At 56.2% G+C, this 12839-nt stretch overlaps 1 protein-coding gene across 7 annotated transcripts in view; it reads right to left on the bottom strand.

Annotated features, from left to right (window-relative positions):
• ANKS1A (ankyrin repeat and sterile alpha motif domain containing 1A) overlaps window positions 1–12839 on the bottom strand; it is a 176425-nt gene that overhangs the window by 16542 nt on the left and 147044 nt on the right. For all 7 annotated transcript variants that reach the window (XM_034660577.1, XM_034660576.1, XM_034660579.1 and 4 more), the window contains one exon: window positions 11444–11550. In XM_034660577.1, the coding sequence (XP_034516468.1) occupies window positions 11444–11550 (107 nt within the window). The remainder of the gene's footprint in view (window positions 1–11443; window positions 11551–12839) is intronic.

The following is a 12839-nucleotide window of genomic DNA, read 5'->3' as shown; positions in this document are numbered from 1 at the left end:
AGCAGGGGGAGTGGGAGAGGAAGAAGCAGGCTCCTAGTGGAGAAGTCTGATGTGGGGCTCGATCCCAGAACGCCGGGATCACGCCCTGAGTCGAAGGCAGACGCCTAACGACTGCGCCACAGGTGCCTGTGCTGCGTTCCTAATTAGGGAGATAAGAAAGTAGAACAGCTCACTGGCCTAAGCATTTCAGTGAATAGAACTTTTCTTACATTTAAAAAAAAAGTTTCTAAGTCAGAGAAATTTGAAACACATAACTAGTCGACACTCAGCCTGGCTGGGTTCAGTTCCTGAGGAAGGGAAGACAGGAGGACAGAGGTGGGACAGAGTACCAGGGCCTCCCCGTTCCAGGCGTCCTGTCACTCCGTGCTCACAACCACCTGTTCCTCACATTGGATGCTAGGACCCAGGCTTCACGGTACAGAATCCCAACTCTTAGCACCTCGTGGACCCCTGGAGGTGGGTAAGGGCAGGGCTTGCCAAGGCCTCATAGTGAGGGAGAAGCAGGGTCAGAACGTGGCCCAGGCCTCTGCATACACAGCCCAAGCACTGGGCCCAGTGCCCTTGGCATCTAGGGGCCTGGAGCATGCTGACTCAGGCAGAGGTCGTCCTGTCAGAGCTCAGTGCAGGACAGCACAAACCTGCTCAGTGGACTGACTTACACAATCACACACCATCATTCCTGGGTGTCCCTCCGTGGGAAGGCATAAAGGAGAAGCCGTGCCTGCGTGGCAGCAGTAATTAATTCTACTTTCCATTTGAATGGTTTCTCCTTCCTGCAAGTATCTGTCATTGGGCGCCCACTGGTACCTCGAACAGTGGCTTGTCGGTGCCTAGTGGGGTTTCCAAAGGCCAGAGCCTGGGCCTAGCTCAGTGGATACGCAGACAGAGGGGAAGAAAGAGGCCTGCAGCCAGGGGCCACAGGAAGGGAAGGACCACGGACAGCAGGAACTGCCTCTATGAGTCCAGGGGAGAGTCCTGGCAGAGGCGGAGGGAAGGGCTCTTGCAGGACCCACAGCCCTTTCTCCCTAGCCTTCTCTGGCCCTCCAGGGCTCTGATGATCTTCAGTCTTCCTGACCATACGATTTTAGCAGAAGGAAAGACCCTTTTACATATTGAAAGGTATCTCACTTGTTAATATTTTGCTGGAAATTTCTTTAACTGCTGGGCATGTCTTCATTCAACAAATAGTGGAAAAGGCCTAAGAAGGGAACATTTAGGAATGTGGCACATTGGTGTGGACCCTTCTCAGCCAAAGGGAAAACAGGCTGAGCTGCCTGCTGAGGGACCCTTGGCTGTTCTAGGCCCGAGCCTCTCCCCTGCCTGTCTCACTCACAGCTTTGCCGCCTGCCATCTAGAGCAACGCCCGGAATGTTGTCCACGTGCAATACGAAACTGTAGAGTGACCAGGGAAACTTATGGTTGGAGGGGACCCTGGGGATATAAAAAGAAGAGTCTAAAGAGCAAAAACCAATGCTGCTGACTTCACAATTGTGGTCTTTTGGAGTCCTCTGTGAGGGACAAGGACGAGGTCTGGGGAGAGGTGGGGACATGCTGGGGTGGGGAAGGGGAGCCCGAGACTTGTGGGGCTTGGGGGTGGGTGGTGGCGGGGTCCACGGGGAGTTTCACGGAGGTGGGAAGAGGGCAGAGAAGTGGGTCAAGAGCTCCCCAGTTGAGGGAACAGCACGTGACAGAAGCCACCCTCCTTGGGAACAGGGGGAAGTTCCGGGTGGTGGAGTGGGGAGGTGGGCCTGGGCTCAGGGGCTGTGCCAGGAGTTAGCTGGTCCTGCTCAGGGCAGGGGAAGCTGTCCAGTTTAGTCACAAAGAAGCGCAGGTTCAGCAAAGGACTAGCCTGCCTGAGGTCTGCCACATTCAGTTCACAGAGCTGCCTCTTCCCCAGCCCAGAGAGGAACCAAAGTGGAGAGGGGACAGTCATTTCAACTTCACCCTACAGTCCCGACTTGTTTCCAGGCACACAGGGCTCAGCAGTCCCTCGGCAAAGGGTCCGAGCACGGGGAGGTGCGAGGCGAGCTATGGTCAGGTGACCCAGAGCGGGGTTTGGGAAGCTGACTTGACCTGAGGGTCAAGGATCTACAGCACCCTGCCCCTGCCCGTCAAGCAAGTGCGGCACGGCGCTCCGCCCGCCTCCTGTGCACAGGGAAGCACTCGGGGCAAGAAAGGGGTCGGCCACCAGCACGCCCTGCCAGGTGAGCGGCCAGGGCTCTAGGCCGGGCCTATCACTGAGAGCAAGGCCAAGGGATGTTTCAGCCCCTCCTCGAAGAAGACAAGCCCCTCATCATGGAGGTGCGGGGCAGAGGCCTGGCACCAGCTCTCGGCACTCTTCTGCTAGGGCCCTGAATCCATGGCAGACTGTGAGGTCGGCTGACCTCTCCTGCTCCTCCTGTCAGCTGGGATTCCGGGACCCAGCAGTTCGGGCAAGCACTGCAAACCCGCCACCACGCTCAAACTCAGGCCTCGTGGGAGCAATCCCGAGCAGGGCAGGGCCCACAGGCTGCCTGGGGGGGAGCCCTGACTGCTGTAGTTGCGGTGAGCCAGAGCCCTGCCCCTCCTATTCACTCTGCCCCCCGCCCAAAGGTCCTTCCTGCACCTCCTGGGCGGGCCCCTCGCGCCCCAGACTGCTTGGGTCTGCTCGCCCCCCCACCTCTCCTGGCCCACCTGCGAGGATCCACAGGTGGTTAGCACAACCCCAGCCTCAGAAGGGTGCTCCTGGCTCAGACCAGGGCCCTGTTCTGTGTGAGGGCCACCTGCGCCCCAGGCGACCGGGCCTGGGGTGGCCCATCGCTGGGGGCGGGTACGTGCCCTAGGAACTGCAAAAGCCTGCTTGCAGTGGAGGAAGCCACAGTGTCCGCTGGTGGATTAAGTCCTGGGGTGCCCGTGGACCCAAGTGAGGGCAGTCACTACAGCTAGTCATAAGAGATGGCTAAATGTCACAGGCAAAGGTGTGCGTGCAATAATCGAGAATGAGAAAATGCAGGCTTGTAGACAACGCACCTGGGCACTCCACCTCCGGCCCATCAGTGACCAAATGTCAGCCCCTCCAACATTTGGATCTGGCCCCCACTCAAAGGCGGATACTGTCTGATGGAAGAGTGTCCCCTGGCAGAGCAACACTGGACTGGACTTGCCTCCCGAGGTTTGTCATCACCCACCAAGTGGCTTCCAGACTCCCGCTGGTCCCACCCCTCCCGCCTCATTTCCATATTCACCGTGGCCTCTCTCACCTCCTTCACTTGGTCATTTCTCCCGCCATCAGACATAAAAAAGCAAAGACTCAAACCTCTCTCGGGGGAGGAAGCATGAGACAGAGCTGCATCCTGGCCAGATTTTGCCTCTGGGGAAAGCCTGGCACCTCAGGTCCCTCTCCTCTCCAACCTGTCTCTGCCGGGAGGGCTGCTCCGGAGGAGGCCCTGCACTGGCAAGGCAGGGGCGGGAGCCTGGGTGGCAGGCGATGAGGGAAGGGGCAGCCTGAGGGCACCCAGTGGGACACACGACACTCTCACGCACCTCCCTGCACAGATCTGGGGGGCCTGCCTCCTGGGAGAGGAGCTGCCACACCACAGCTCAGTAACAATGATGGGCTCAGTGAGGCCGGCACACATATCCACCTCTCGCCAGACTCCGGGGCAAGTCCAGCCCCCACCCTCCGCCGGATCTGTGTCTGTGGAGGCCCTGACTCAGCCCGCCTGGGCCCCCGCTGGCTCACAGGATATTTACTAGGCAGTCTCTGCTTCGGGAATATTGTTGGTTTCCATGGGGCCCTGCCTCTATCTTCCCCCACATTAGAAACATTTTTTTTTTTCTGAGTAGAAAAATTATACAAGTTTATTGAAGTACATTTTAAAAATAAAGCACAAAGCAAAATGTGAAAGCCATCTACAGATCCATCACCTCACGGGAAAAAAAAAGGGGGTACCAATCTGGTATTTTTTCTAAGAGAGTATTTCTTAAAGGGTAGGACTGGAATCAGTTCTATCAGTTTGATGTGTTTTTCTAAGCTTTTATTTTAAAAACTTTAAGCAAAGTTGGGATCATAGTATATACATTGTTCTCTTAACTGTTTTTTTCCCCGTGTTCTCCCGTATTGCACGCACACCTTTGCCTGTGACATTTAGCCGTCTCTTATGACTAGCTGTAGTGACTGCCCTCACTTGGGTCCACGGGCACCCCAGGACTTAATCCACCAGCGGACACTGTGGCTTCCTCCACTGCAAGCAGGCTTTTGCAGTTCCTAGGGCACGTACCCGCCCCCAGCGATGGGCCACCCCAGGCCCGGTCGCCTGGGGCGCAGGTGGCCTCACACAGAACAGGGCCCTGGTCTGAGCCAGGAGCACCCTTCTGAGGCTGGGGTTGTGCTAACCACCTGTGGATCCTCGCAGGTGGGCCAGGAGAGGGTGAGCGGCGAGAAGACCCAGGCAGTCTGGGGCGTGAGGGGCCCGCCCAGGAGGTGCAGGAAGGACCTTTGGGCGGTGGGCAGAGTGAATACAAGGGGCAGGGCTCTGTGGCTCACCACTGTGGCCCCACATGTGAATAATGATGGAAAACAGAAGCCATGCTCCTTGAAGTGTGCATGCGTTCACTCACCTGGGGGGCTGAGGGCTTTCTGTGTGCCAGCTACCACACGCAAGGCAGCTGCCGTGGAAAGGAATAAGAACCTGTTCAAATGAGAACTGAGTTCAAATTCCGATTTTGCTGTTCAAGGTTCTTACAAAGTTAGAAACTTGTAAATAGGAATAAGCCCCCACCCCCGCTTCACAGGTTAAATAAGGACTATCCCGGTGGCGCTGAGCAGGAACCAGGTGCTCGAGGAGTCTTCTTGTTCGCCGCTGTCTGGCCCAGCCAACGGTGCCTACCCTGGAGCCGTGTCACAGAACTCCCCGAACTGACACGTTCCCCCAGCTCGGGCCCCTGAGCCACAAGAGTGACTCAGTCCTGCCCCGCACCCCCTACCCCACTGCAGCATAGACCTGTCCTCACCCGGAGAGACAGAACTAGCTTGTGACCAATCCAACCAGTTCCACAGAGGAGGAGAAGCACAAATGTCACCAGCTCTGTTTCTGAAGCCAGAGGCCCTCTCCACCTGTCACTCTCAGAAGGGCTCCCAAGGATGGGTGCAACAGCACCAGCGTCGGCACTCGCCTCCCAGTTTCACGGAAACAACACCCCTTTGTGACCCTCACTCTCCCAATCAGGTTCTTGGCATTCTCTCTGTACCAAGCCCAGCATCCTTCCCTCCATCTGCTGCCTATCATTCCTGAACATCTGCCTTTCCAAGGCCTTATCTGAGGCCAAGGTGCTGTATTCACCCCCAAAATCAGCAGTGGAAGTTAGCTAGGCCCAAGGCAGTCTGGACTCAAAGGGTTCAATTCCAAGACCACCCAAAGCAAGCTTGACACTATGGACCTGAGGACAGAGCCAATGTGCGTCCGGCAGAGAACGGCCACCGCCTGCCCTCCACTGCGGGGAACATGCCACCTTGCCACCTTACATTCGTGTCATCACGGCCGGTCTCAGTGGCTGTTATGTGTCACAACAGGGAACGGTGTGTCTCCCGTAAAGTAAGCGGTCCAATGAAATGCCATGGGACAGGGGATAAACTGGGGGGCACCAAATCTTACGGGGGTGGGGATGGAGGAGAACCCACATCTCCTGACTCCCAGTATGGTTGTCTCTGCAAGTAAGTAGAGCCTCAACTTTGCCCTTGAGCCTTTCTTCCGCCAATTGACTTAACTGTGGCCTCAGCAGGCTGCTGACCTGCACTGAGAATCCTGTGGTGGTCACGGGAGCTGCACAGCCAGAAGGCTTCAGTGGGGCCCCCAGCCAGTGCCAAGAGCTTACTGGGATCTGATTCCCACTGGCTTCTTTTTTCAGCCTTATGTAGAGTGGCCCCAACACGCAGTGGGTAGATGGAACGTCTGCCTGACCCAGACTGGCACCTGCAAAGATGCCAGACAGCATGCCAGGGCCCTTCTCCGAGGCGACGCACTGAGTACGAGGCCCAGACATAGCACGTTCCTGGAAAAGGGGGTGTGGAGACGAGAGTGGGAGGTAGGAGCATGACTCTGGGCCCAGGAGACCTGCTTCTAGTCAAAGCTCGCTTGAGGAGCAACCTTGGGCAAATGACTTAATCCAAGAGTCCTCACTGTGGAGTCCATGGACCCCAGGAGTCCACTGATGGGCTCCAGTGATGCCTGTTAACACCTGAATTTTAACTGACACTTGCTGTATGAGGAGGTCTGTGCCTCTGACAGAGACGCCCGCCCTGTGGGCTTCACTCTGCACATGTGCACTGGTGGGCGCTGGACTACGTGAACATGCAGACATTTGAGTCTCCGGCACAGAACCCGTTACTGCTCATAATCAGAAGCCACAGAACAGTCCGCCTTAGAGTGCGCTCAGTTAGTTTCACGGACATGAAGATAGGTGCCTGTTTCTTTCACTGTCAAGGGGACTGGAGAAGGCCAGAGCAGTACCAGCGGAAACCACAGTGGGACTCCAGCTGCTATCACACTGACCCTGAAGAACTCCACAGGGTCTGGCAGACAGAAAGGAAGAGGGAGAGCAAGAGAGCTCATGGCCTGGAAAGAGGCCCAGAGTGAGCCTGCCTTGTCTCAAGGTGAAAGGGCGCAGCAGAGACGAGGAAGCATCTGGTGGTGCATCCACCCTTGGGACCCCGAGAGGAGTAAGGTGACCAGAGAAATGAGTCGGCCCAGGAAGCAGGATCCACGCTGTCTGAATGTATTCCTTTCAAAGCCCAGCTCCCAGCTCCATGGACCCTCTGATGTCCCTAGTTGAGGAAACTCTCCCTATCAGGCCCTGCTTTGCACTGGGGCACAGAAAATTCTGACAGAGCAGCCAGCAGTTAGTGCGCTCTGTGGGGAGAAAAGGGGGCTAGGGCAGCTGGAGAAGAAGTCAAGGCAGGGAGGAGGCATCTAGACAGCAGTGCTGCAGCAGGCCCAGGCCAAAAGAGGCCCTTGAATCCTGAGAGGGAAGAAGGCAAAGGGAGGGAGCACAGGAAGTCAGGGTAGGAACCCAAGGGCATGGCCTCCCTGTGCACAGAATGCCGCTTCCCAGGCTGAAGAGTGAGAAGCTAATCCTGAGACAGAGCAGGGAGAGAAGCTCCGGGGTCTGGGGACCTGGCTGGAAACTTCACAGAGGCCAATAAAGAATGACCTCCTCCCCGAGCCTGTGCCTTTCAGCTCTCTTGGGGCTCGCTCCTCTTCACCTGTCATCCCTCCCCAACACACGGGAACAAGCTGGCATGGTCTCAGAAACAGACAGGAAAACAGTAGGAGCCTATCTGCACGTGGCAGAAGCCTGTGGAGAAATAAATTGACAGGAGGAGCAAGAGGCTTCCGTGACAATGCTGGCTGTAAGGGGCGACAGGCTCGTGGCTCAGCGTGCTTCTAACCTATCTTGAGCTGGCTGCCAGACTCATTTCCCTAATCCACTTGTCTGTCTGCCCAGCATAGCCCCCACCATGTGCCTGCTTTCCACGTGCCCTGTCATCTAAGGTGCACCCCGACTAAAGGGGCTCTCTGCCTGATAAGGACCACAACCAGAGGGCCCTCCATAACGTGGCCGTCAAGGCTGCTCACAGTCAAGCCCAGCCCACCTCTCCTGCCTGGTCAAGGCCCTGCCCCTCACTATACTGACCTCTCTACTCCCTGCATACTGCTCAGGCCCCACACTCGCCCCTCCTCTGTGTGTGGGCTCTCCAAATCCCAGAGCCCCGGCAAACCCAAGTGCAACCCAGAAGTTCAAAGTTGCACAGACCCTGCCACTTACTGGCAGTGCCTCCGCCCTCTGGGTCTCACAGCCCCATCTGAGACTCGACCAACAATACACCCAGGGCCACGAGCCAGCTCCGCGCCCAGGACGCTCCACACTCGGGAAGGTGGGTTCTCCTCCCCTGTGCTCCTGCAGCACCTACACGCCTCACCACAGCACTTAACACTTGGCTGCTCTGTTGTTTTTATTGCTTTATGTGCCTGTTTTCCCAGCTGGACCATCAAGCTCCTTCAGACACACGTATTATTTGCAGGAAATGCAGAAAACCTATTACATTCCAAAAAAGACAATAAGCCACCTACAGTCCTCCTCAGATAACCACCAGAAACATTTTCACTGATCCCCTTGCACCTCTTGTGCAGAGGTTTTCTTTTTTGAAAACTAAGATCACGTCGCATATAGATTTTTGCGTCCACTCAACACTCCAAGGTGAGCATTTCTCTACATCAGACATTCTTCAAAAACATTTTTTAAACACCCACCAAACACTGCAGCACGTGGAGCACCATCACTGACTCAACTGCCAGCCCATGAAGGGAGGTCAGTCTCAGTCCCCAGACACGGAGACCTGCACCAGGACACAGGGAGCTACCAACTCACTGACCGCCAATGACCTTCCCGCGGTGTTGATCAAATGCATCTCCTCCCTTCTCCTAAGAAACCCCATTTCCCGTGGACAAGACTCGGGGTGAAAAACGGAACCGGCTGTGATGTGTGAGCCAGTGTGGTGGGCTGGCCGGCAGAGGCAGAGCCAGACTCCTGGGCCCTGTCTCCCAGGGCCTGGTGTCGGCCGGATCAGCCTAGGGAACACCCAGCAGCCCCCACTGCCCTGGCTCTGACTCCTCCAAATCAAAGGTGCTTTCTGCCAACAGTCAAGAGAGTGTGGGGGTGCCTGGGTGGCTCAGTTGGTTAGGTGTCTGCCTTCAGCTCGGGTCGTGATTCCGGGGTCCTGGGATTGAGTTCCACATCGAGGGCTCCCTGATCGGCGGAGGAGTCTGTTCCTCCCTCTCCCTCCCCCACCCCACGCTTTCTCTCACTCGCTCGCTCTCTCAAATAAATACATAAAACCTTAAAAAAAAAAAGAGAGTGTGAATAAAGTTCAAGGAGCAATGCTGGTCCAGCTTAGTCATCCCATCACAGGAGCAACAGCCCAGAGTATGAGGATGTTGGACCTAGACAAGACCCAGGAGGGCATGACAGGAAGTCTTCAATTTTCTCAGGGGCGTAAGTGTGTTCTCTGTGGCCCAAAAGGTCAACCTGGCCCCAAGGGATAGAAACCACAAGGAAACAGATTTTGACTCGCAAACAATGAGCGGCTACTACTGTGTAAGGTGGTGAGTCCCCCGTCACTGGGAAGCATCAGGGCCAAGATGATCTGGAAGGGCTTCAGGCACAGCTGACAGACCACACGATGGTCAAGTCCTTCCCACCCTGACAGGGAGCTGTAGGACCCTGTCACAGGGGAGGCTACGGCAGCGCCTTGTCTGTGAAACACTCTTCGTGTCCGTATGTTCTTACTACAACTAGAGCCTGGCTCCCTGGCAGCTACTTGCACGTCTTGTAGAAGAGTCTCCCGGGCATTTCAGAACCAAGAAAAACATTTGCAACCTACTGAAAACCCAACCACATGGACATATACCATAGCTAACACGACAGAAATTAGACCATATGCACTGAGAGAATGTTTCTAAATAAAAATGCCCCCCTTCTTACGTGTTTTTTCCTTTTTTCTGGTTGCTAAAACAATTAGCCTTACAGTCCATCTGGCTATTTACATGCAATTACCCAGGATGCTTTGCATGGCTACTCAGGCCACTCTAGGTATCAGAAGTAACATGCTCAACTGAGGTGTAATCAGCATTCCTTCCTGTACAGACCCCGCCTGCCAGCGCCCCGACGGAAATGACAAAGCGGTGATGAGGAACAGCTTGTACCCAGGGCAACAGGAGGGGCCTAGAAGGGTCCTGGAAAGACTGAGCTGCCGGCCTCCCTCAATGAGTATCCTTCCCCAAAAGAAAGAGACACATTCTAATAGAGGCCCTGCATCCTGTGTGGACATTTGGCTCAGGCCCAGATTTACCAAGAAGCCCGCCTAGCTACTTTCTGGGCATGAGCACGGGGAGGGGCAGGGAAGCAGTTTTAAAGGAGTCTTGATGTTCAGGTTTTGGGAACCTTACCATTTCCATAATTAGCAGAAGGAGGGGTGAGAAGTCAGAGAAATCAAGAGCTTAGCCTCTAAAATACTGAAGCACAGGGACGGGGACACTGTGAAGTCCACAGCCCCCCCCAATACCCCCGCCTGTCTGACAGCTGGTCTGGTGAAGGGGGTGTGCTGGGAGAGGGAGAGTCCCTCAGCACTCAGCACCAGGGGCCAACTGCCCCAGCTCACTGGCTGAACCACCACCTCTATCCTGGGTTTGTTGGCCTTCCCCCAGGACCGTGGGGAGTCAGGGATTAGGTTTTTAAGAACCATACATATACCAAGTTTAACTTTAAAAAAAAATACTATTTAAAAACCTAAGATTTTCAAAAGCTGAAAAATAATTGGCCCTAAGCTGGTTTTGGAAGGGTGGTTTGCTACAGACTTTACTGTCTGTCCTGGAGAGGGAGATGGCGCAGGTGAGGCGAGCCTGTCCTGGTGCGGGTTCCTCCCAGCAGCTCCAGGCTTGCACCCTGGGCAAGCTGCTATTCGGGAAGCACCAATGTGAGCCCATCAGTGGGAAACCCACAGGGGGACCCACACTGGAGCCAGGAGCTTCGGGCTGACTGATCCCGACGCCTTTATTTTCCCGCCTCCTGGAGGGCTTCCAGGAGAGGGGTGCTCATGGGCACCCGCCTGAGCTACTTTCTGGACTGACAGAAAGGAGCACTGGCTCCTAAGCCAGTGTCCCAGCCAGGCCTGGACTCCACAGGCAGCCTGAGGAAAAACACCTAGATTTTTCTTTTTCTTTCACCCCTTGCGTTGTGTAAGAAGACAGTACAAAATGATATCTCAGAAAAACAATGGATCCTTCAAAGCACCAATTCAGCCTCTCCTCTGGGCCATTCCTGAGGTTAGGATTCCCTGAGGCTGCAGGGCCACATTCCCCACACCCGATGCTTGGCCTGGGCTGGGCAGGGAACAGAGGCCTTTTTGCTAGACAAGGCTCCTTGCTTCAGTGACTACCCACTTGACAGCAGCATTCTGGGGAATAAAGCAAACTTCTGGTATCCAACAGAGATGGGACAGGGAGTCACCACAGGGAACCTGGGTGTCCCGTTCACCAAAACTCCCAGCGTCTGACCCGCAACAAGACGGCCTTGAGGCCACAGCGCACAACACATGGTCTGAAGCCTGCGAGGGGGGCCAGCGAGGGGCAAAGGTCTGCAGTCAGGGACCCGACCTCTCAGGACGCTGACTTGCAAAGAGCTCTCCTGACAGAACTCTTTCGGGGAACAGAGATGAAGGGAACAAAGTTTCGAAAGAAGGCACACGACAATCAGCTGATTTACTGGATGTCGAAGTCACTTCATTCAGCGTTTCACTGGGATACAGGTCTACGTACTGTTTCACACTCCAACAGGGGCCACGGGACATCAGAGAAGCCTGGTTCCGTGGGGCTGCACCCCACCCCTGAGGAGGCCTCCGGGCACTTACCAGGAAGCGGACATCGTCAAAGCCATTCAGAAGCAACTTGCTCTCATACTGCTGCAGCCCCACCGCCTCCAGCCACTCCCCGACGCTCTGCTCCAGCGTCCGCGAACCTGACGAGAGAGGAATCGGCAGACGCTTGAAAAGGGAAAAACCATTAAGGCGGTAGCAGCGGCACTCAGAGGAAGACAGATGGCACTGCCACATCATAGTCATTACCATAAAGCAGCCAGACTATGTACAAGAGACCAGAGAGCAGAGGACCCGCAGCTCCTCTTCCGGGTGCAGGCCAAGGGCAGGACGGCCCGGGCTGCACACACACCCACCCCCTCAGTCTGAGCTGCTCCAGGGCCGCAGTGGCACATGCACGGTCGCCGCCCACAGGTCGGGGGGAACTCCTCGTCAGCGTTCCCACTGAGGTATTTCAGGACGTCTGTTCCCACGGGCACTAGAGGGTCTGGGGGGCTCCTCTCATCCATGCAACTTCTGGAGCCCCCGTGGGGCCGTGGGCGAGGGGCAAGTCCTGTGACCTTGCAGCACACACTGGTCAGGAGAGAGCACGCCTCTTCATGCAGCTGAGGGGAACAGGCACACAGCGAGGGCTCCGGGAGGGAAGCAGCGGCGGCTGTTCACGGGGGGGCCCAGCGCATGCAACGCAAGCAGCACAGAACCCGGCAGGGGCAGAAAAGAGACTTTTACTTGTTTTCCCCCAGCAGTCCCGGAATAAGCAAACCATGGCCACCGGCCCTTTGTGCTCAGAGGCTCAAGGCAGAGGGGCCGAGAGTGTGACGCGCGGCCCTGGCCCGGGGATCGGGCTCAGGTGTGGCTCGGCTGTGACGGTGACATCGCACTCCTTCGGGCTGCGCGGCCGGCAGGGCCAGGAGCCCAGTCCACAGCTAGACTCCGGCTGCTGGTGAGCGGGGCGTCTCCCGTGCCAGGGCGCTGTCTGAAGGGCTGCCTTCCGGGGCCGGGCTCTCTTGCCGGGGCTGGGCATTCATTTTCCTCTTCTGATAGTGGCTGTTCCTGTGACTCGCCTGCCTGCTCAGGTGGAAAGCAGGCAGGCAGATCCGGTTCTTGGCTAAAGAAGACAAAACCCAGCCCGATGAAAGAAAGGGGAAAAGGAAGCGGTCCTCTGTCAGCTGAGCTGTGGCGGCTTAAGTCTATTCACGTTCCGCGCTGTTCTCTCTTTGGCTGAGTGATAAAGACAGCAACTGTCTTCCCAGGGTCTCCGGATCTTGACGTTCTTCTCGGAGGGCAAGTGGGGAAGGGCCGACATGTATCTGCTCTGCTCCTCACGCCGGACAGGGGCGTGGGGTGGGGTGGGGAGGAACAGAGTTCAGCCCTCCCTGCAGACCTGAGCTGAGCACCTAGCCCCCACCTACTTCTCTGGTTTTCTTTGGGC

The sequence above is a fragment of the Ailuropoda melanoleuca genome, chromosome 5 (genome assembly GCF_002007445.2).
Source record: "Ailuropoda melanoleuca isolate Jingjing chromosome 5, ASM200744v2, whole genome shotgun sequence".
NCBI classification, from domain to species: domain Eukaryota; kingdom Metazoa; phylum Chordata; class Mammalia; order Carnivora; family Ursidae; genus Ailuropoda; species Ailuropoda melanoleuca.
Note: the sequence above shows the minus strand (reverse complement) of the source record. Positions and strands in the feature narration are given on the sequence as shown.